The following is a 25,446-nucleotide window of genomic DNA, read 5'->3' as shown; positions in this document are numbered from 1 at the left end:
CATTTTTGATAAAAAAAAATACAGGAGGAATAATGAAAGAAACGGACTGGTCTTACTTTGAAGAATACATAGAAGAAGAGTTGAGAAGATAAACCAAGTAAGAAGACGAACAGAAGATAGCGGAGCGGAAGTCTACCCCCCCCCCCAATCCCACCTAGGGCTACTTTCCTACCCCAAATCCCACCTATTCCTATGGACTGACCCCTCCCCATACCACCACCCCCTACCCATCCCCATACTTACCCTGTAACCCCCTCCCTTTTTCTTATTCCTTAAGTTGATAATTGTTTAAAAAATCTACAATAAAAATTATTTTAAAAAAAAGGAAAGGATAAAAGTAGAGGCAGTGGGAGGCATCATGCGAATTCCATACCAATGGAGAAAGTAAGATGTCTGTGGTGAAGGAAATATAAAATCTGGAAGGAAATTGTCCTCAAATGAAAGCTTTCACTGGGGTGGTGGGCAGTATGACATTTGTGGAGGACATATGGTGAATTAATACAAGATGTTTATGAGTAAACAAGATATGTTATTTTCAACTAAAGAAGACTTTATATTTTATCGTTGTGCTTGGGAATATCACTTGTTCAAAGAGTTGACTTCTAACAAGGTCATGCTTTATTGACTAGTGGTTTCCACATATAATAATAATCATTTTATTTTTGTACCCTGCCTCCATCTTCCCAAAGAGACTCAGGGCAGCTTACATGGGGACGAGCCCAGTCAGCATAGTTAAAATATAAAATATGAACATACTAAGTACACACATGGTACATAGAAGAGCATAAACAATAATATAAACGATAACATGTTGATGGGGATTCACATTTGCCAATGGATACAATATCATTTTTCCTTTTCAATAAGGTTATGATTGCCATTTATTTCCAAAAGGTTATTGCCCCAGAGAGTGGGTGAAATAATTCCCATTAGTCATTCGCCTTCTTTGCCAAAAGAGGGCTGGTGCTTTACCAAACTACAACATCGATGATGTTATAGAAGTCAGCCACTAAAGATCAAACAGCGTCAAACTATGATGCCTTCCACACAGCTGAATAAAATTCCACATTATCTACTTTGAGCTGGAATATATGGCAGTGTGGATTCAGACAATACAGTTCAAAACAGATATTGTGGGATTTTCTGCCTTGAAATTCTGGGTTATAGGACTGTGTGGAAGGGCCCTGGGTTATCTGAGACCACACTGCCGTATATTCCAGTTCAGAACAGATATTGTGGGATTTTCTGCCTTGAAATTCTGGGTTATATGACTGTGTGGAAGGGCCCTGGGTTATCTGAGTCCGCACTGCTATATATTCCAGTTCAGAACAGATACTGTGGGATTTTCTGCCTTGATATTCTGGGCTATAGGACTGTGTGGAAGGGCCCTGGGTTATCTGAGTCCGCACTGCTATATATTCCAGTTCAGAACAGATACTGTGGGATTTTCTGCCTTGATATTCTGGGCTATAGGACTGTGTGGAAGGGCCCTGGGTTATCTGAGTCCGCACTGCTATATATTCCAGTTCAGAACAGATATTGTGGGATTTTCTGCCTTGATATTCTGGGCTATAGGACTGTGTGGAAGGGCCCCACATTAATTCTGTAGCATAGGCGCACTCGCCTTCTTCAACCTCCCAATCGCGCAGCCGCTTGCCATTCTGATTGGCTGCGTCGATTGTCTGAGCTTCAGCCAATCGGTTTCCACCAGGTTTTTTTAGACGCGGCTTGTGCAAGCGCTCGCTCCTCCGATTGGCCGCCGGAGTGAGCCAATCGCGATTTACCAGGTTTTTCCCTCACCGAAAAAGCCTCACTCTCCCCGCCCCTTGGAATCAGCCAATGGTAAGCGACCTTCGCGAAAATTGACATCTCGTCGGGACCATACTATTTCCAGGAACAGAATGCGAAGGCAGGGCGGAAGTCACCGTTGCCTAGGAAGAGCAGAAACAGGCGGAGGAGGTGGCCGTGCGGAGAAGATGGCGGCGCGGTGCCTGCTTTCGAGGTTTTGGGGCCCGCTGCTGCTCTGGGCGGCGACGCTGGGCGGCGGAGAGGCGCTGGGCTCCTTGAACCTGCTGGAGCTCAGCGAGCTGAAATACGGCATTGAGATCGGGGCCGAGCCAGTGTTGGCTGGGCAGGTAGGCCCCCTGGATGGGGAAGAGAGGGAGGGAAGTGTCAGCCACACTGGAGCATTAACGTAGTTTGGCAACACTTGAACAGCCATGGCTCAGTGCTATAGAATCCTAGGGTTTGTAGTTTCACAAGGTGTTTAAGCCCTCTCTGCTAAAAGAGCGCTGTTACCTCCCCAAACTCCCAACTCCCAGGATTCCATGGCACTGAGCCAGGACAGTTCAATGTAGGGTCAAAACTGCAATAGTTCTACAGTGCAGATGCACCCCTAGAAGTGTCCTGAATTTCAGTTTTTGGAATACATGCAAAGGACCAAATCTAAACACAAAAGTTCATTTACACTTTATGCCCATAGGCTGAAGGTAATGTTATACACAACATTTTAAATAATTTGGGGGTACAAAGTAAGTCTTGTGGACATTGAACTGAAAGCTGAAAGGTGCCACTATCCCAGACTGGATCTACACTGCCATATAATCCAGTTGCTTTGAACTGGATTATATGAGGCTTTTCCACACAGCTGTGTAAAATCCACATAGAACTGGATTATATGGCAGTGTAGATGGGACCTCAGCCATTGGAAGTTTTGGAGGACAGTAGACTCCCAGTTGACTGGAATTCAAGCAACCAGAACTCTCAGGCAACCAGCAACAAAAAAATTGAAGAAACAATACTTTAATTTAAAAAAATCTGATTGTGTAATACAGTATAGTAAAACTGTGTTACGTTGAAATTGTCATAGAGTTGGAAAAGACCACATGGGCTACCTAGTCTAACCCCCTGCCATGCAGGAAAAGCACAATCAATCCACTCCTGCCAGATTACCATCCAGCCTTTGTTTTAAAGCCTCCACCACACTCAGGGCCCTTCCGCACAGCTCTATATCTCAGAATATCAAGGCAGAAAATCCCACAATATCTGCTTTGAACTGAGTCCACACTCAGATAATGTGGGATTTTCTGCCTTGATATGTAATGTAATGTAAACTTTTATTACGGTCAATGACCAGCTCATATCAAGGGCACCCAGTCCCGTACATCCCTATGAAATCCGAGAGGTTATATACTTCAAAATTAATAAAACTCCTATAAAACTAAATAATTAACAAAATTTTAAATCTAGGCTAAAAACTTCAATATTAATATAAACCATTATAAAATTGAATCATTGACAAAATTTAAAATCTAGGCTGAAGATCATATACCAGTACCATTAAGACCCAACTCAACCCACAGGATCATCCAGGGGGAGTCTAAAGGGAGTGGATGGCACTGGGGGGGGGGGGGGGGAATACCCATAACTGTAAATAACAACCTATAACTATAAATAGTAGTCTATATCTGCTTTCCCAACTCTATTCTATAGATGATACTTAGTTCTTTTGGCTCTCAATCATCAACTGCCGGATTTTAATTGCAGCCGTGCAGAACTTGGCGACATTATACGTCACAGCTGAGATGGTATCTGAGAGCAATAAGGTTATGTAAAATTGTCCAGAACGTCCTGGGTATTTAGTTGTCCATGGCATGATGAGATGTGTTCGAATGTCTCTATAAAACAGGCATTGCAGAAGTACATGCTCCTATATCTGGGCCCTCAGAGGCACAGTTGAAAAGTGACGTTGAAAAGTATATAGAGTGAGGCCTTGGTATCCATTGGGGTTGGGTTCTGGGCTCCTCCGTGTATATCAAAGTCCTGAATGCTCAAGTTCCATTATATATAATGGTGTAGTAATTGCCATTTGCTTTTAATTACTGTACATATCAATATAGGTCAGTACAGAGTTTATGGTATGGTATAGTATGGGCTATATAGTATTAGCTAGGCTAGGTTTTAATAGTGATGCTAAGCAATCAGAAACTACATTTAACTGGCATTAACCCATGCCCTGTGAGGAGCATCTTAAAGAACTGGGTATGTTTAGTCTGCAGAAGAGAAGGTTGAAGGGAGACATGAGAGCCATGTAGAAATATGTGAATGGGCATCATAAGGAAGAGGGAGTAGGCTTGTTTTATGCTGCCCTGGAAACTAGAACTCGGAGCAATGGGTTCCAATTACAGGAAAGAAGATTCCCCCTGAACATTAGGGAGAACTTTCTTATTGTTAGGGCTGTTGAGCAGTGAAACTCTCTGCCTCGGAATCTGGTGGAAGCTCTTTCCTTGGAAGCTTTTAAACAGAGGCTCGATGACCATCTGTCAGGGGTACTTTGCGCTTTTCCTGCATTGCAGGCGATTGGACTAGATGGCCCATGTGGTCTCTTCCAACTCCATTATTCTGTGATTCTATGCCCTGATTCTATTCATTATTCTATGATTCTATTCCCTGAGTGTCAGTTAACTGAGAGTCTGCTTTATTTTAGATTCAGAGATAAGGGGTGTCTATCTTATTGTGTATGTCAATATGTGTGTTTATAGAATTTTTGCAATATTTGTGTGTTTTGCCTGTTCTGTGACCTGCCTTGAATAAAAAATAAAATTATTATTATTGCCCCAAGAACAGTGGAGAGTTTTGTGGTACTTGAATCAAACTGTGGTGTGGTTTAATATCCATGTCTGTGCTATGGATGCTGCTTTCTAAATTTCAAGTGGCTGAGAAGAGAACATCCATTGTGAAGTTTGTTTCCTAAAGGTACCAGATCCCCCAAAATTGTAAATAAGTTATAGGTGGCAGCACATTGTTGGCTCGGAGGAGAATATTACGCATGGATCAAAATGTATCAAATCACTTCAGTACAGGGCTTGGAAAATGGCATTTTGTAGCAAAAGAATACATATCCTCAGCATGGGTTTTTTTCCCGATTCCTGTAAAAATTGTTCAGATGGATTTGGTACCTTTTGGAAACCAACTCCACATTTGCACAGGAAGTACATGGGTTTTAGGAGATGTCAAGAATATTGTTGTGTCTTAGGATATGCTCAGTAACTGCCTGAGAGGAAAGTGTGTATCAGTAGGAGGAAGTCTTGAGCCCTGTAATCTTATTCAAAATATTTTCATAAAACCAGCCCTTGGGATCCACTGGGGTTGCGTTCCAAGCTTTTCCATGGATATCAAAGTCCGTGGATGCTTAAGTCCCATGATATAATGGTGTAGTAAAGCGGTGTCCCTTATATAAAATGGCAAAATCAAGGATTGATTGTTGGATGCTGTGGATGGCAGAATCCTTGGATGCAGGATCTGTGGATACAGAGGGTCCACTGTAATATCTCTTTAGAATATTTCTACCTCTATCTTCAGCCCCAGAGACTTTCAGAATGGTTTACAAATTGTACATTTAACAATTCATGTCCTTAGGCTTACTATCTAAATAAGACAACACAAGGAAAGGGGAATGACAGTGGAGGAAGAGATTAAATCTAGCAGATCTGGCCTCTGCTTCTCTCTTTCCAAGGACAGGATAGTGGCAGTTGGGATGGAAGGAGGAGGATTTTTAAAGATTACATGGAGGTTTCTGCAGGACAAGTATGGATTTTTATTACTAAAAGATATATTGCACTGCTTCCACTTCTTCCCCTCCTTCAAACCCTACTTCAGACGACAGTGTTTAGGCATTACTTTAATCCTCACTCTCACAAAGATTGCATGTGGAAGGTATCAAGTTCAAACTCAGTGTATCTTAAGATATTATTTGGAAGGAAAATGTCTCTGTTTAAGGCCTTAGAAAAGTAATACCAGTGGAGTTATACTACAGTAGATTAGTTTGCATCATGTAAAGTGTCAATTCTTTCTAACTTACATGTCATATAGCAGAGACCCATGTTCCCTTTCTGTGTTATTTATTTACTTCTGCCTGAATCCTATGTAATCAAACCACAGTGATCCATATTGAGTGCAGTTTGACAGCCCTATCACCTTCAGAAACAGATTTTTAACTACCTTGTTCCAGAAGCAGATGTTGCCTTCTCAAACAGTGATTATTATTGTGCTTTGATACAGATGGAAGTGATAAATGGTATAAATTATTGTATAAAGGATGTAGAAGATATAAGATTGGATATAAGATTTGAGTCAGATCAACTATGTGAAATATTTTGTGAGATAGAGATTTTTGTACTACAGATTTACAATACACTAGCTTTGCCCGGCCACACGTTGCTGTGGCTCATGGGAATCATTTGTTGGCCAGGTGGAATAGCAGTGAATAGCCTTGCAGCCTTAAAGCCTGGCTGTTTCTGGAGTAGATGAAGTAGCACCCTCAATCAAAGAGCCGCTTTGAAGCCTGGCTACTTCCTTAGTAGGGGAATCCTTGTTTGGCCAGCTTGAACTGCACTGAATAGTCTTGCAGCTTAAAAGCCTGGCTACTTTCTACATAGGGCATCCTTGCTAGGCCAGGTTGAATGGGATGGAGTAGCCTCTTGGCCTCAGAGCTTGGGGGTTTTCTGTCTAGGGGAAATCTTGGTTGGCCAGGTTGAATAGCACTGAATAGCCTTGCTGCTTGCAAGCCTGGCTGCTTTCTACCTTGTGGAATCCTTGGTTGGCCAGTTTGAATAGCAATTAATAGTCTCAGTGTGGCAGGTATGAATGCTGCAATTAGCCACCTTGATTAGCATTTAATGGCCTTGCAGCTTCAAAGCCTGTTTGCTTTTTGCCTGGGATAATCCTTTGTTGGGAAGTGTTAGCTGGCCCTGATTGTTTCCTTTCTGGAATTCCCAATTTCCTTGCTTTCAGAGTGTTGCTCTTTATTTACTGTCCTGGTTTTAGAGATTATATTGTTCTGTATTATTATACCACAGTAATTATTTCATATTACAGTAGAGTCTCACTTATCCAACATTCGCTTATCCAGTGTTCTGGATTATCCAACGCAGTCGGCCTTTTAGTAGTCAATGTTTTTGTAGTCAATGTTTTCAATACATTGTGATGTTTTAGTACTAAATTCGTAAATACAGTAATTACTACATAGCATTACTGCACATTGAACTACTTTTTCTGTCAACTTTGTTGTATAACATGATGTTTTGGTGCTTAATTTGTAAAATCATAATGTAATTATATGAGGCTCCTTCTACACAGCTGTATAAAATGCACACTGAAGTGGATTATATGGCAGTGTGGACTCAAGATAATCCAGTTCAAAGCAGATAATATAAGGTTATAAATGGGTAATATATCTGTGTGGAAGGGCCTTGAGTCTACACTGCCATGTAATCCAGTTCAAATCAGATAATCTGTATTTTATAGGCAGTGTGGAAGAGGCCTGATTGAAGCAGCCCCGGGTACCATTAAATGGCTGAGTGGGTTGCTAGAAGACAAAGTGGGTGAAGCTTAGCCTTCTAACTGGCAACAATGGGGAAAAAACTATTATTCCTCTCCCTCTAATTAGAACTTTATTTTTCTTGTTTTTTTGATGTCTAAACACAGCGGGAATGACCATATCTTTTGTGGCCATGTTTCTTGAGTTTTGGGTGTTTAGTTTCGCTATTTACTTTAAGGCAGAAATGGTCAGAACATTTTTATATATATAGATTATTATGGTGGAAGGAAAGACATGTATAATGGACGGAAAATGTCAAGCTGCAAGTGGAGAAATGCAGCCTTTCGTATATGGAATTTTCAAATAGCAAATATAACACAGGCTTCAATAAAGGAACATGTACCTTATTTGGTAAAATCATGGGAAAAAGCCAAACCAGTGGGTTGATGTGAGTTTTTCAGGCTGTATGACTATATTCTAGTAGCATTGTGTGAGTGAATGAAAACTTGATATCAAGAATTGTGTAGTGAAAACAGAGCAATAAATGTTACATGTAAAATGTTTGAAATCCAGATCTGGTGTCCTGGAAGCATTTTTCAGATCTATAGTCTTGGGTAAACATCTTCAGTTTCCATTCTTCTCTCGAGCATAAGAACAAACTGTTTTTGGTTACATTGTTACTTGCATAACATGAAATACTGCTGGTATAATATATGCTATGCTAGTGAAACTTTCTGTCAGAGTGATTCAGTTGGATCTGTTTTTGATGGTAAGCGTTCTGAGTGCAGAGCTTGCTTATTTTTTTATCTATGGCATTCATTCATTGAGGGGCAGTGCACAATGGTGAAGCTATAAGAAGCATGCTAAGCTGGTGTTTCTCATAGGGTAATAAGGATGAGATTTGTAAAGAAATGTCACAGCAGGCTGTTGTTGGCTTCATTATAGTACTTGGCAACATATCACTTTTCCTCATTATCCTTTATATATAGATCAGTCTGCTTCCAGCAGAGGCAATGTTGTGTTGACAGAGATATATTAGAACTGATCTAGGGCAAGCACTACTAAGGGAAAAGCTTCTGAAAACTCAGTGTGTTATATCTTCCTGAAGCTTTATTGGGGTGGGGATCTGCATTGGATTTTGCGAGAATAGTGCTGAACTAACTTGGTAAATGATCAGCATTCATAAAATAAAACTGATCATGTTGCTATCTATTAACATGTCCCAGAAATTATAATGACCTAGTTCACTGCAGGTGGAGCTGGGAATATAATTGACTTCCTTTACAGGAGAGTTGGGATAGATATATTTATGCCAGATCAATGTAGTTAATTTGCATCTCCCTTCATTCTAGATCTGTGGTTCTCAACCTGTGAGTTCCCAGGTGTTTTGGCCTACAACTCCCAGAAATCCCAGCCGGCTGTTAGGATTTCTGGGAGTTGAAGGCCAAACTGTCTGGGGAACCACAAATTGAGAACCACTGTTCTAGATGTATAGTACCTCATAGCTGCAGGACCAAGCTTACTTCCATGATGGATCAAAATGGAACTTTTGTGATCTTGGTGTATAATAATGGTGTCAAAATTGCTGTGTATTATGGTAAAATGCTTTTAGACATATTGGCTGTGGAGTAAAATACAATAAAATCCACAAACAGCAATCCCTTTATTATGCGGACCCCAAAGTGTGGAATACATTGTGCTAGTTGTTAGAGCTTCCCTGACTTCATCATCAGGCAGTGATGTTAGAAAATTGTACACAAGAAAAAATGGTAATGATGGTAAAGTCACAGGACTATATCCTGTATGAGATATTATCAATTAATATGGTATTAAGGAATTTCAGTGCACGCAGAGGCCACTGCTCTTTGTTGAAGGTAGAAAATCCCAAAGAGTTCAGCCTAAATCCATAGATTCCCTCTTGTTTAAGACTCCCCTGTTATGGCTAAATTTGGTATCTTGAAATCCAGGAAACAATCAAAAATGCCACAAAAATGTTAATAAAGCCAAATCACAACTGCATTAGTATAATGAAGTTTGTCCTTTTTTTTAAAGTGCAGAGTACATTAGATTGTAACCCTATATATGAAGTGGGTTGGTTGAACTGGAAGTCCGTGAGCGAAAGAGATGCAAAATAGCAGTGATTTGATCACTTGAAGCAAACTAAAAATCAATTATAAACATTTCAAACAAGGGTTTCAGTGTGGCAACCATGCAATAGTATCTGAGAAATCATGGGAAGGTTATCAGACTAAAACTCATTTGTCAGTAGCTATGAAAAAAGAAACTGTGTTCTAGTTACTCATAAACATCCATTATATTTAATGATGCATATTGCATAATAATGTTTCCTGGAGGGCAGCCATGTAAGGAAAAAAAAACAGTCTTGTGGCATCAATGGCTATTAACTTCTGTAAAGCATAGGTTTTTAACTCAGCCCACTTCATCAGATTCGTGGATCTTTACAAAACTTTGTGATTATTACATAATGCTTGAATTCATAGGAATTATAAAGGAAGTGCTGTACAAACATCCATATATTGTTCATACTGTTAAATTCTTTAAAGGTATTCAAACAGGTGAATGGTTGCTCTTAAATTTCTCTCTTGGATCATCCAGGAATAGCACGATCAACATGAATAAATGTCACCAGTCATCTTTTTAAATTTAGACAAATCTCTTTAAAATTCATACCTAATTACATGTAATATTAATCTTAACAATTCAACCAATACGACTAACATTCAATTATTTTAATTTCAGCTTTCATCACACAATACCCCCATTTGTCCCTTTCAATTTATAAATTGATCTTACTTTATTTCAACCATTTATTTCTATATCTTACTGTATTTCCTCCTTCATTCCTAATATTCTTATTTCACCAATCCATCCACTACACAGAGAAAAAAAGTATTTATTTTTATTTTTGATTCTGCCAGACTTGTTTCAATTTTTTCATGGTCTCTTTGACAGTGTCTGACAAAAGTCAAAGAGCAACAACAATCATCCAAGTTCTAATTTCCATTTTCAGATTCCCATCAAGACTGCTTGACTGCTGCTTCATTTGCCACAGCCCATATTCTTCCCCTCATCAAACAATCTTTATCTATATATAAGAGAGAAAATATGTTTGTATGTATTTTCCAAGATGACTCCCACATCCAGAGATCCATGTGACTTCTGCAAATACGGATTTGAACAAAAGTTGGCATACAACCCCCTCCTCCATGACAACAGATTTGGGAGGATGTGTATGTGTGTTGACCCAGGATAATGGGAATTGCAGTTCACGGTACATCCAGGGTGAAATTGCAGAGTGCACTATGAACCCCACCAATGATGCATCTGGACCAAACTTGGCACACAGACCCCTCATAACCAACTTAAATACTACTGGGGTTTGGATGGGGGTGGACCCGAGACGCTGGGAGTTGTAGTTCACCCACTTCCAGAGACCATTGTGAACCCCACAGATGATGGATCTGGACCAAACATGGCACACATACCCCTCTTGACCAACTTTAACTGTTGGCAGAGTTTGGGAAAGGGGTGGACTAGAGATAATGGGATTGACAGTTTACCCATATTCTTATTCATTTTCTGATGAGACTATTCATAAAATCCAAAAACAAACAATGACTTTTTCTAATAAATATTGCTACATATTACCTAACCTGGGCATCAACAGGGACTTAAGTTATTCTGTATATAAAAATCAAACTCTGTCAGTGCATACAGCTGTCTGTCTGCACTATAAAGGCTTTTGCTAGGATGAAGTGGTTTTCTGTGATGTCACTAGAGATGAAAGATTACATGTATATTAGGGGAAGCAAGGACGGAAGGAAAGAGTCACAAAGATAGCCATGTTGCGATGAAGACATTTTGGGGTAGGCCCTCTCAGAGCTGGAGATGGAAGAAAGGGGAGGGGGAGGAAAGAGAAGGGAAAGAAAGAAAAAGAGGGGGGTAAGGGACAGAAGGGGGGAGGAAAGAAAACAAAGGAGAGAAAATAAAAGGGGAAAGGTATGAGAGGAGGGAAAATGAAAGAAGGAATGAAAGCAGGGGAGCAGTAGCCCCTCCTACACAGGGACAGTGCCAGGTATGTACAACACAAGCCCGAAATCCTTGGCCTGACCTTGGCAAGTGGACTTTAATGACTCTGTGTTTACAACTTCAGCAAGAGTTGCATCATCCTACGTGAAGCTTGCACCATCTAAACTTTATATGACCCAGGGGAAATTGAAGATTTACTTGAGGTGGCTTTAGGTGCTTTTGCTGCCTTGTGGATTGAAAAGAGCCGCCCTAGGTCTGAGAAAACCAAACGGCTCTTTCTGCTCATTTTCTTCTTGGGTTCTGGCCATACTTTGGAGAACAGACAACTGAGTTACAAAGGGGTTGCCCTTTTACAAGATGACAAAGTTGCTTCTCTAATAGTGAATTCACAGTTTTGCATAGCTAGAAAAATTGGGAAGTAGCAGCATTTGAATATTTACAATGTTTTTTCAGATCACTTGTAGGAAAAAGAAGAAACATTTGTAGGAGCGAGAGATTTCCCTTTAAATCAATTGGCTTCTTCCGTTATGGAATGATGCCACCTTTGTTTGTAAAGGGGTGCTTTGGTCTTGAAGGATAAGCCAACATGCTTCCACATTGGGAGAAAACTGTAATATAAATCAATAAAATTAAATTGAATTTAAAAACAAATAGTGCTTTATGTTTTGCACCACTTTTTAAGTCAAGAACAAGTTTTAATCCAATTTGATCAGTCAAATGCATTTCTAAAGTATGGACATGTCTACTGCTGCTTTGGATGTACCTTTTCTGCAGAATTGAGGTACTAATCACCCCAACCAGTCAATTTATGAAGTCTAAATCCAATTTGCTTTAGTTTTACACGTGCTGCTTTTTTCTTTTGAATTATGATTTCTTCCTTTTCTTCTTCATATTATTTACTAGCATTTGATTCAAATGTTCAGTATGCTGTTGTACCAATAATTCTGGATCCACTCGTGGCTTTGGCTGCTGGGTGTAAAGAAGAGGGGAAAAGACCAAAAGGGTAATAAAATGAGGCTGTAATTCAGAAACAGTGAGGCAGGCAAAAGGGACTGGAACACTGCTGTAAATTGTCACAAGATAATCACTTTTCCCTCCATTCCCTCCATCACATTATAAACAAAATAATTTTTGAGAGGTAGAAAAAAGATGGCTGTGTGCTTGCACACAGGCTGCTTATTTTGCTTAAATTGTTACTAATGAAAAACGATGAAGCAATGAAGCTTTCCACTGTGTTCCTTGTTAGTGACATATTGCTTCTCCACAGAGAGATTAAAACAAAAACAACAGCCCAGTTAAATAGCTTTTTCTAAGCTAGTAATTTAATTAAAATTGTCTTTCAGACTTGCAGTGTTCCAGTGGCTTTTAAGGGGAAGAATACTGTATTCGAAACTGTAGTCCTATGTACTATTGGACTGTAATTCTTGTCATACTCTCACCATAAGCCATAGCAGTTTAGTTTGGGGGGATTCGTTGGATGCTGCTGGCTAGCATTCCAAGGACTGAGTATAAACAATGTGAAATGATGGCTTTCAGGTGACAGATCCTGGTATCTTAGGGTGCATCTCCACTGTAGAACTAATGCAGTTTGACACCACTTCAGCTGTCATGGCTCAATGCTATGGAATTGTGGGATTTGTGGTTTGGTTAGGCCAAAGGTTTTTGAAACTGCGACTCCAGCATCCCTTAGCATTGAGTCACAGCAGTTAAACTGATGTCATACTGTATTAATTCTGCAGTGACATGCACCCTTAATTTAGGTTCATAAATTGCCATTCACCACATCATTGCTATAGGTAAGCCCAAATATCATATGACTTTTCATGTAAATTCAGTGGGATTTATATTCAAATGAGCTCATCCAGGATTGCTATCATCTTTATATGGCCTTGCCTGGGGGAATTCTTTAGGTCTGTTTCTAAAGGAAAGAGTGGTATGTGGGAGTTGATCATTTTTCAGGAATTCATTTGAATGTTTGACACGCAGCTGCTGTAAACAAGGAGAGAGAGATGCTTGGGCTGCATATGCATGTAGATCTCTGAATGATTTGCAGTTAATTAGCAAGATCCTCCAATTCCCAGTTAACTAGAGCACTAAACAACTCTGTCTTACCTGAAATGAAGGAGTCAGGAATGGATTTCTCTGTGGAAAAACTATGTGCTCTGTTCAGTTCTGACATTTCAAACAAATCCTTAAGCTTAGCATTCTTGAATGCACTGATTTTTGTTCTGGTTGGTGGATTTTGAAATGTTTATTTTTTAAATAAATAAAAACAAATTAACTCTCACATGCCTGACGTTTTATTGGAGTCTAGGTAGCTGCTTCCTTCTTTATGTAAGACGGAAGTGGCACTCCAGTTCTACTGGACTGGTAATGCACTAGCTTCTGACAGCTTAACTCTCGGTGCTGGCAGCATAAATGAGGATGTCCTAAAGGACTTTTTTTCTAGACCATGTGCTATATGTCCTGGGCTTTCTTTGTGGCATATCAGGAATCCTGTGATGGATAGAGCAGTTAGGCTAAGTCGGTTGTCCCAAAGGGTCTCTTAGGGTCTGGCACCACTTTTTTCTTGGACTTCAGGTGTTGCTGAGCAACTCTGGGAGCCCATGTACAGTTTTTACAATGTATTGTACAATTTTATATATGTGTTTTATTGTAAGCCGCCCTAAGTCTCCTATTGGGTGAGAAGGGCGGGATATAAATATTGCAATAAATAAATAAATAAAAATTGCTGAAGAAAAAAACCCCATGTGCTACCACCAACCACAGAGTAAGGTCTTAGGGGGATTCTGTAAAGTGTTTTTCTAGTACTACTTCAGCCATAGATTACTATCACCAATACACTAAGTGTATAGCTCTGCAATGTTAGGCTGCTCAAAAGTAATTTCCATGGAATTCACTTGGGCAGACTCTGAGGAGAGTAGCTATATATTGGCAGTATAGGCCAGCTGTAAGTCAAAAAGGGTTTATGAATGGTGCTACATTTATTGTGGAAATAAAAAGAATATTAGAGTTCTTGTGCAGGATTCAGTGGGGCATTTTTACAGGCTCTTCCATGCCTCCTGCTTCCCATCATGTGCCATAAAAACCTTCTCACAAAGACTGGGAGACTCTCCCCAGTAGGTTTTTGGTGACATGGAGAGGTCCAGGGAGGAGTATACGTGGGGAAAGTGCGAATGCTATTAAAGTGCCATCTTAATAGCTTTAATTCAGGTGTGTGGTTAAATTTTAGTGTGAGCTGAGTATGTGTATGTTTGGGCAGAAGTACTGTAATTTTGCAGAAGTGCTAAAAAGCCATTGAACGCATTAATGAGCACAGGCCTCAGCTTCCTGAGAATCTCAACTTCCGAAGCAAGAAAAAGGAACAGTTTAAGCAAATGCTACTAAAATAAAACCATCCTTTTGAGTAAATCTTCCGGTCTTTTAAGCTGCAAACACATACCTTTGCAAATATAACAGAGTTTAATCTATCCTAGGAGAACTTAAAAGAAGAATTTACTCCCTCTACTTTCTCCATTGCAGTGTCACTTTTGGCCTTTTTGAAAGTCCGGGGAAGGAAATGGCAGGGGCAACCGACCCGTTCTCCATGGAATATCCCACATCTTATCCACAAGTCATATCAAAATCCATAACTTTGACCCCACAATCTACCCTCAACTAATACATGAGGCCAACTTATACATGAGAATATCAAGTAGACAATATAAGGCACTTACATCAATTACTCAGATCACAGAGCTCTGCTTGTTGAAGGGCTAGGATACCTTTTAAAGGATGTGTCTAGGCACCTTATTCCAAAGCTTAGAAAGCTTTTTGTTTACATGAAAACCTGCTAGGCAGCAAGCAAGTTTTCGTGGCTCTGCTTCTTCCTAGTTCAAGAATCCGTACAGTCCTCAAGGTTACTTAACATTGTTATATAGACTGTCTCTGCAGTAGATGTGGTGATAACATAGCTCTTCTGCATTTAGGAATAGGTACCTACTTACTCCATTGCTGTCAACTAGCTGCTTACACATTGTGGCTGACAGCTTTCCATCCCTAAAGGGCTGCAAAAATAAAGTCCATCTCCTCTCTTTTGTGTTTAATCAATTTTCAAAAGGAAGTGATGGAATGCATGAAAGGGTTTGTGGATTTTTGCCAAATTATTTGTCAGGCATGCTTTTCTGTAAGTAGATTAAAGCTGCTTCCAAAATTTGATTTGCTATTGGAGTGGCTGGGCAGTTTGAACTGAGCACAAGGTGACCTCATTTTAGTGCGGGCCTTCCAGTTTTCTTGTGTACTCATTGCTGACCATGTATTTAATCTTGAAGGACCCAATAACAAATGGCATTATTCTTCCATTGATGTAAATATGTGTTATTCCTGTGTGAATATATATGTTATTAAGATCCAATCTGGAAACCTTGTCATCCTCAATTTCTCCAAATACCTAGAGGTTCACCTTTATATTCAAAGTCACAGATAATTCATATTCTGGATACACACAGAACCAGTATTTCACAAGAGAATGAGTGAAATATTCATTATCCTGGTGTGGGAACCTCTATTCCTACTATGTATTTTAAAGGTAGTCTACATTTCCTCTCACGCAAATTGAAGAACTTTTGACTGTCCTGGTGTTTTGGGGCCCTTCCAGACAGGCCGTATATCCCAAGTTCCGATCCCAGGTTTTCTGCTTTAAACTGGATTATATGAGTCCACATTGCAAGATAATCTGGGATAAACAGAAAACCTGGGATTGGATCCTGGGATATAGAGCCTGTCTGGAAGGGTCCTTAGAATACAGTTACTGTTATCATTGACTATGGTGGATGGGATTCCAGTACCCCCACCCCTTTCTGAACCTTTGAAGGATATCAAGAAAACAGCACACTATCTTTACCATCACTTTACAGAAATTGATTTGTAAAGAAAATAGGAGGGCCGGTACAGTGAGGGCTCACTTCATTGTTTGTGTGTTTGCATTGCACAGTAGGCAGGGGCATACCTATAGCAGTTCATGAGCTTTGGTCTGTGTGTGTGTGTATGTTTTCATGTCAGAAGTGACTTGAGAAACTTCAGCTCTCTTCTGGTGTGAGAGACTTGGCCATATACAAGGATGTTGCCCAGGGGATGCCTGGATGTTTTACCATCCTGTGAGAGGCTTCTCTCATGTCCCCGCATGTGAAGTTGGAGCTGACAGACGGGAGCTCCTCCGCTCCCCAATTCAAACCACCGACCTTTCGGTCAGCAGTCCTGCCAGCACAAGGGTTTAACCCCTTGTGCCACGGGGGTTCCAAAGCTTTGGTGTGGTGCTGGATGGAGATGTCTGCCACATGAAAGGGCAGATCTGAAATGTGCCTTTGCTATGGGCCTTCAGAGGAACTATATTGACTTCCATAGAGGCAAACAGGCAAGCTGTTGAATTTGCAGGCATCCCTCTTCCATCTACAGAATAAATGAGTGTATAGAAAATAGAAGAAAGTAGATTCACATGATAGATTCACAATATAACTTCTGTAATGCTGCCAAATTTTCCTTAGGGAAAAAAACAAATAGCAAATCCTCTCCCATTCTAATCACAGTGTCAGAAGCTGTAGCTGATGATAAGTATTCCTTTTTACAAAGTCTTTTTATGCCTGTCCAGTATCACCTATTTCCTCATCCTCTGTCAAGCTAATACATTTTAGCAAAATTGGCATTGGGAACAGTGAAGGAAGGCTGGGAAAACAGATTTTCAGTTTCAGGTTTTCTCGTATTTACCTTATTTTAACCCACCTTTCTCCTGATATAGGGACTCAGGTTGCAGCAGCATATCTGCAGTAAACAATGCAGTGATGCTTTAGGGGGTTAAAATAGGATTTACTCTAGCCAATCCTACTGTAGCCATGTGTGCCTGCCCACAATAGGGAAAGTAAATAGCAGCCCTCTCTAGCATTCCTTATTGAGTAAGCATCAAATGCAAAAAGGGGAGAAAAGATTAAGCTATCATACATAGAAAGTGGCAAAACCAATATAGATATTGTACAAAGATTAAGAAAATTATGTTCATGGTTAAAGATAAAGATATATAAGAAAATGTGGTAGGTGTTTGGGGAAGTGGGGGGGGGGGGAGAGGAAAAAATTTGAAAAGGATAACTTTGCAAAAGAGATGAATAGATAATATAAAAATGCTCCATTACTTACAACATTTATATGCAATAGCTCACAGATTGTGTTATTATATACTTAATAAAAATATTTTTAAAAGATTAAGCTGTCATACCATCTCAGTATGTTTTTTAAAACATAGATCCATATTCTTGGCCACCAAAGTAGAAATGGAGGCTGGTGAAAGGGAAAAAAAGTCCCTAGATGTATTTTGGTGAAAGCTTTCAAGTGGTCTCTAGAAGGCTGAAGATGTTTTTTCTTACCTGACCTGATTGTTTCATTTCATTGGTGAATATTGTTAGTTTGGGGCAAAATGTATTGAGCTATTCTTTTTTGGGGATGAGGGAACCTACCAAAATTTTTGTTAAAGCAGTCATTCTCGAGAATGGTTCCTTAACTGAAATATGCCTATATTCTCTTCATTTTCATTTAAATTTTCACCAACCGTTCCCTTGCTTCTATTTTGTCAGAGTAAATCAGCTGATGTGGTGACCATCTCCTCAAAATACAAGCAAAAATATGAGTGCCGGCTGCCTGCTGCAGCTGTGAAGATACATCAGGACAAAGAGGAAGATCCACAGAGCTATACTGGCTTGGGAATCTCAGAACTGCTGAAGCCAATGGAAGCTGCCCCTTGCCTTATCAAGGTACTTTTACACTGGGATTTAAAGGAAGGGGCCGTTGGAAGTGGAGGTGCAACCAAGAAAAGTGGTGGGTGTCACACCCAAGAACTTTGTAAACCAATCTTCTCTGAGGTGGTTTTCCCCACAGAGCTCCCAGAGGCATATAAAAAGACAGTGCCAGATAAGCAAAGTATGTACTCATTTCAGTAATTGTCAGAAGGGCTCAGTAATTGTCATAAGAGGCCAATCACTACCCTTCCCATTTCACAACTGTGGGGATTGAGGTTGAGAGACTGGCTTCAGCAGAGTAGCCCTGAAGCTTTATGGAGCCCCAGAGCAGGTATGATGTTGGCGAGCCCTGCAGAGGTCTCCCTATGAAACATGTGAAAGGTCAACAGTATGGCAAGGTTTGGGAAAGGGAAATTGGTATACATGGGACCTCTTGTTTTATATAAGCCAAGGCTGCAGAATTTGGATGGTAGTCTTTCAGGAGAGGTCTAATTCAAGAGGCAGTTTATCCAGGTTTTGCTTCAGTGAAATATTCTGGACCTTAACCCTTCTCCTTTTCCTCTCAGACTAAGGACTGGTGGACCTACGAGTTTTGCTACGGGAAGCACATCCAGCAATATCACATGGAAGGTACTTTCTTCTCCTTTGTCACTTGATTGCCCGCTTACCTGCCTGGTCTAGATTTAAGTTAAACTGGAGACATCCCAAATGCTAAGTTCTGGAAGGTTTGAGAAAGCTAAAACAAAGTCATTCTGTACAGAATGTGTGGCTACTCTAGGAACTAGACAATTTCATATAGAATAGTGCTGTTAATGGTTGCTAGTTATGAGAAAGTTATATGTAACATCAAGTATTGGAGTTGAAACTTGATAGCAGTTGCTGAGAAGGATGTTGCTGTCACTCATGTTGGCTTCCCAAATGTATATGTTTGATCATTCTGGAAACACAGTGCTGGACTAGATAGATCTGAGCAAACATAACTTTTATCATGTTCTTCCCAATGGCCGCAAATAACATTATGTAACACGATTTTCGTTCCTGGGTTATAAATGTCATTTCCTAATTGGTTCTATCATAAAAACATGGAAAAAAGTTTATTAAACTGAAAAAAACTTTGTTTTTCTTCAGCATGGTCTCTGTGAAAGACACACCTGTGGTATTTTCTGCGTCCATGCAGCAAATCGCACAGGTGCGAATTTCACAGATGACCACTCAAAGAACCATGGTTACAGGTAAACAACCTTACTTTGCGGTACATCCTGCAGCACATTATGTTATAGTTTTTCAATGAATATCTCCTATAGTCTCAACCAATTCAACATAGTTTGTGGTAGCTACAAAAACAAAGTTTCTGATGTATGACAACTACTTTCAAAGTAAGTACTCTACAATTAAACAGGAAATAACACTTTTCAAAAGAACATTTTTCAGATTTTGTTACATAGTGTAATCATTGCCACAGCGTCATTGATTACAAATCCTTTACCATACATATTTATGAATGTGTGACAAGCCAGAGTTTCTTGCCTCCCTTTTTACAAATGTCTCTGGGCGACTTAGATAGCCACAATACTCCATAATCCAAATGACTTCAGAATTACACTTCCGTACCTCTGCTCCCTCATCTCTGTCACACGCTATGTGATTCTTGCTTATATACTGTAGAAATTGCCTGGAGGTTAGATGACCACTTCCTCACAGGTTATTAAAGTAAGGTATTTGATTTATCAGTCTATGAACTTGCATAGACATGATCTGCCTTATTATTTTTTGTAGTTAGCAAAGAGGCAAGATCAGCTTATATCAACACCTCCAGAATCACAAGGACATCATATGATGTGACTCCAATAAATAAGCAAATAAATAGTAGCCAAAGGCAAGAGGAGACAAATTTCTCACCACTTTGCTGTGATGCAAATCTTTACTAGCAGAACCATATTTCTATGATCTTGGGTTGCAATTTCTGTACACTGGCCTTATGTAGTCTGGTGCCTTTCAGTTTGATCGACTGCAACTTCCATAATTTGTAGCCAACATGGCCTGAACTTCAAATGCTCCCTGAGACATTGGCTGCTTAGAGGTTGTCATGTTGATTGGAGATAATAGAGGCTGTAGGTCTCCATATTAAGAGGGCTCCAGGATAGGGAAGGCTAATCTACAGTACATTTACTCGACACTCTTAGTTTAAAAAAAAGGTAAATTCCCATATTGTAGATCTTGACCAGTACTGTCAAATTATAATAGCTTTCAAAGTGATGACTTCTGCAGATAATCATAGCAAACAAGAAAGGTCTTCCTCATTTTTACCTGGCATAAATACGGCTTTTCTTCGCCAAGCTATTCATGAAGTGGGAATGAGAATTAATCAACCGGCATTTCATTTTGTGTCAGTGCACAAAATTAAAATACATCCCGTAGTGCTATAATTTCACCCACCCAAGTCCCTAACTTAAGACCACAGATTTGATGCCTGTAGAAATAGACCATTTATCGTAATTTTGTTCATATTTGGGATCATGGTTTCCTTGGGGAGATTGTAATGGGAGAGCTTATTTAGGCCTCCATTTCTTTTGAACAATTGCTTCAGAGATGTGCTTAAAATATAGCTTTTGGTATTGTTCCCAGGCCATTGATGTGTGTGCGTGTGTGTAAATATAGTTGCAATGGTGACTTGAATTTTGATCCTGGTGTGCAGCTCATTCTGGTTTCTTTGGCCTATGGTCTATGCTAGTTTTCCCTACCACAGTACCATCAAAAGCATAACAAAACAACAGGGTCTTACGGGATTACACATCTATACACAAAATAAAAGTGAAATTATGTATGTGTGTATGTGGCTGGGATGTCTACTTGCACAGACAAGCTCCTGCCTCCACAAACAGCTATAGATCCAACTACTCAGGAGACACAATTGGCTTTCCCTTCAATGGCATTGAAAGTTATAGTGAGCACCATGAACATGTACCCTGCCAATGTCCTCCACAAAAACCATACTGCCCAAGTAAAGGCTTTTATGTGGGGACAATTTCATTCTAGATTTTCTGTTTCCTCCACCACAGACATCCCAGTGTTTCTTACTCTTTCCATTGGTGTGGAATTTGCATAACCCCTCCCAGGGCTATACCCAGAGTGGGGGTTTAAGGGTTCAACCCCCCCCCCCCCAAAGGGTTCAACACCTCCCCTCCAAAACCTGGTTGACTCATGAATTTTAATTGGTTAACCAATTTATGAGTAAAACTTGACACATTTCGGGGAGGGGGGTTGAACTTTTAAAAAAAACCCCTCTGGTTACGGCCCTGACCCTGCCCACTGCATTTCCTTTAACCCTTTCCTATTCTTTTCTATGGCACACAGCAAACTGAGGAATTTATCAGCAACTGAACATATTAGAAAGGTTTGGGGAGATTTCACCATGATTTATAGGAGTTGTAGGTACTGAGTTGTATAGTTCACCGGTAATCTAAGAGCACTCTGAACTCTACCAACGATGGACCTGGAACTAACTTGGTACACAGAACCCCCATGACCAACAAAAAATACTGGAGGTCTTCGGACGGATTTATAGGAGTTGTAGTTTACCTACATCCAGAGAGCACTATGAACCCAAACAATGATGGATCTAGACCAAACTTGGCATGCATACCCAATATGCCCAAATTTGAATGCTGGTGGGTTTCGAGGGGAAATTGCCTGAACATTTTGGAGTTGTAGGTACTGGGATTTATAGTTCTCCTGCAATCAATGAGCCCTCAACTCCACCAAAGATGGAATTGGTCCAAACTTGGCACACAGAGCCTCCATGACCAGAAAATATAGTGGAGGTATTTCGGGGAAATTCACCTTGATTTGGGGGAGCTGTAGTATACCTACATCCAGAGAGCACTGTGAACCCAAACACCAATGGATCTGGACCAAACATGGCACATATACCTAATATGCCAAAATTTGATTACTAGAGGGATTTGGGGGGAACTGACCTTCCTTTCTGGGAGTTGTAGTTCACCCACAACCAGAGAAACCTTGACCCCCACCAATGATGGATCTGGACCAAACTTGGCACACAGAACCACCATGACTAACTCAACCTACTGGAGGAGTTTGAAGGAACTGGCTCACCATAGTGGGAGTTGTAGCTTACCCTACAGCCAGAAAGCACACTGAACCTCATCGATGATGCATCTAGAGCAAACTTACCCAACGTAACAAACTTTAAATACTGATGGAGTTTTTCAGGGTTAACCTGGCATTCACCCACAATCATTTGTTTTTTGTACAATTAAAAATCAATTTTTTTCAAATAACCCGGACAAAGCCGGGTACCCATGCTAGTGACTATAATTTCTAATATATTATTTATAATAAGTATGTAAGAAATTCATTCTGGCCTGAGCTTTTGTGAATCCAATCTGCTTCATTGGGAGCAAGACCTTGTCTCCTAGGTTACTGACAGGCCATTAATGCCTTCCCATTTGTTGTTTCCCCAGAATCTGAAATCAAGGGTGATATCCTGTACCTTGGATATTACCAGTCTGCATTTGACTGGGACAATGAAACTGCAAAGGTGAGTGTTCTGCAGGCTGTAAGTTCTTTGAGCCTGGAGGTTTCTTTTTGGGAGCAACAGAAGAAGCTACAGAAGAGATAGCTTCCTTTCCCTCCTTCCAACTGCAGTGCTTGTATTTGAGAAATTTCAGGAAGTAGGTTTTTTACAAGTGTTTTCTTCTGCATCATAAACAGACAGCAGTGAAAACTATTCCAATGTTTACATACTATTGTCTTCCATTGGGTTCTTGCTTCTTTTTCCTTCTCTTCCTGCTATTACTGTAATATCAAACTGTTCTTCCAGTCCAGGGCTTAAAGTGATTTATAAAAGTTAAAATTGCTATAGGTAAAAAAAGCCCACATCGTGCAAAAAGTCAAAATGTTAATTTTTATGAATATGGCAATTAAATAGAAAAAGAAAAACTATGAAAACTATTCAACATATTCTCCCCCCGGCCCCTGCCCAGCATTTGGCTTCCAAAAACCTCCCAAAACATAAATGTATTCACCAGCATTCAGAACACACACTTATAAAACCTTTTGTGCCCCTTGCTTAGTGGAAATGTTTTTAGCATATTTAAATGCTATTATATATTTGAATATATATTTGGACTTTAAATTTCATTTTAACTGGCTTATTTACATTGGCTGAAATGTTAAAGATGCTTTTCTAAATGAGTTGTACTGATGTTTGCAGTGTAACCCTATTGGGGAAGGCCACCATCTTAGAAGGAGATTCAGAAATATATTTAAATAAAATCTCCTGTTACAGTGACCTGCTTTGGAGTACAATGGGGCACAGAGAACTTCCCTTCTGTGTTTTTTTTTTTTTTTTTGACTTGTCTTGTTCAGGCTAGGAAATATATTGAACAAATGTGGCTATGGAGGACCTCACCCAGAGCTTTCTCTTCTGCATTGGTTTGAAGGCTCTTTAAAGAAAAGGTCAAAGTGACCATAGAGACTAAATTTCCTGCTCTCTTAATGACCTTGGTCAGACTTTTAGCTTTCTCACGTGACAAAGCGGGGACCTCAGGTCTCTTTTTTCCTTTCAACCTCATTGAAAGTTGTTTCTTTCTTGGATATTTCCAGGGTGCTCCTGGTGGTGGTGACATTTGTTCCCATGTTATGCTAGAGATAAACTGCAGCTATTGCCTGTATCTAGGATAATAAGTGAATTTATCTGTGGTGTCTGCTTAAAAAGGGGCTTTCTAATTAGAGGAAATTGAGGGAGACACTGTGATAATTTCAATTCCCTCTTCTTTTCCATTACAGGCTTCTAAGCAACACAAACTGAAGCGTTATCACAGCCAGACCTATGTAAATGGTTCCAAGTGTAACCTGAATGGGAAGCCCAGGGAGGCTGAAGTCAGGGTAAGGAAGGGGCCTTTCTGGCTCCTTGAGAGCATCTCCTCTATCATCAGCTGCGATGGAAAGGTAGTTGGTCTTTGTTCTTGCAGAACAATAGAAATGGGAAGCATCTCTTCTGCTTGTACTTCTGTAGTTTTAACTGCATGTGAAACCTTCATCAGTCTAAGACTCCCTTTCATCCTGGTAAACTCAACTGGATATTATACATCATCCTTTTGGAGAGAGGCACTTCCCACTCAACCCCAGCTCATAAATAACTATCCAAGGGCTTTTAACAAGGCTGTTAACAGATTTCAAAGTTATTACTGTTAGTTGCCAGGGCTACCATTTGTGGAGGTGGAAGGCAGGATGTGACTATAATCAAAGCTTTTCCACATCCTTGTTCCAGTTCCTGTGTGAGGAAGGTGCAGGTGACTACATTGCCCGTGTAGATGAACCTCAGTCCTGCTCCTACGTGCTGACCGTCCACACCACCCGCATCTGCCATCACCCATTCCTGCGGCCTCCATCAACCGCCACCCCTCAGACCATCCGCTGCCATCCAGCTTTGAGCCCAGCTGAGTATGTAGAATATGTCAAGGCTCAAGTGTGTGAGTATCTCAGTGTCATCTTGTCTTAGGACGCATGTGTCAAATTCCAGACGCACGGGTGAATACGGCTACCATGTCATTTTATGTGACCCTCCAGATGATTAACAACAACTCTTGTATTCTTCATCATTAGACATCATAACAACAGTGAATGGGAGTTGTGATACTGTAACACCTGGAAGGTGGTTGTTTGTTGTGTTGGGTCAAGATATCAGGGTTTGAATTTAGATGCAAGGCTTGAAGATATGATGTCTGACATTAAAATGTCCTTCAATCTTTCCCCAATCTTAGAACCACAGTGCTGTTGAGTTGCAATTCCCATTATCCCCAATCCGCATGGCAGACAATAAAAATGATGGGAGTTGGGTTTGGGAACCTAAACTGGGCAAACGCTAAAGAGCACCAATCTATATATATATATAAAATGGTAAATGGACTTTTTACCTAGAAGTAGGCAACGAAACTACATGACCCAGAGCCACGAAACTTGGCAACACAACCCGCTGTCCTTGCCCCTAGGTTCCAACAACAAAAAGAAAAGAAAAGAAAAATCAAGTCCTAATTAGAGGGAGAGGAATTTATTCAATTGCTGCCAGTTAGAAGGCTAAGCTTTGCCTACTTGGTCTCCTAGCAACCCACTCACCCCAGGACCTCTTCAACCAGGCTTCTTCCCCACTGCCTATAAAATACAGATTATCTGATTTGTACTGAATTATATGGCAGTGTAGACTCAAGGCCCTTCCACACAGCTATTTAACCCATTTATAATCTTATATTATCTGCTTTGAACTGGATTACCTTGAGTCCACACTGCCATATA

General features: G+C 40.2%; 1 protein-coding gene across 2 annotated transcripts in view; it reads left to right on the top strand.

Moving 5' to 3' along the window:
• Window positions 1-1,866: 1,866 nt before the first annotated feature.
• Window positions 1,867-25,446, top strand: part of os9 (OS9 endoplasmic reticulum lectin) — a 47,088-nt gene continuing 23,508 nt past the window's right edge. The window contains exons 1-6 of one of the 2 annotated variants that reach the window (XM_062971081.1): window positions 1,867-2,135; window positions 17,968-18,144; window positions 18,696-18,759; window positions 22,614-22,690; window positions 23,941-24,039; window positions 24,425-24,626. In XM_062971081.1, coding sequence (XP_062827151.1) covers window positions 1,902-2,135; window positions 17,968-18,144; window positions 18,696-18,759; window positions 22,614-22,690; window positions 23,941-24,039; window positions 24,425-24,626 — 853 coding nt within the window. In that variant the 5' untranslated portion in view covers window positions 1,867-1,901. The remainder of the gene's footprint in view (window positions 2,136-17,967; window positions 18,145-18,695; window positions 18,760-22,613; window positions 22,691-23,940; window positions 24,040-24,424; window positions 24,627-25,446) is intronic. The other variant, XM_062971080.1, reaches the window with a different exon arrangement.

This window comes from Anolis carolinensis, chromosome 2 (genome assembly GCF_035594765.1).
Source record: "Anolis carolinensis isolate JA03-04 chromosome 2, rAnoCar3.1.pri, whole genome shotgun sequence".
NCBI lineage: Eukaryota > Metazoa > Chordata > Lepidosauria > Squamata > Dactyloidae > Anolis > Anolis carolinensis.
Note: the sequence above shows the minus strand (reverse complement) of the source record. Positions and strands in the feature narration are given on the sequence as shown.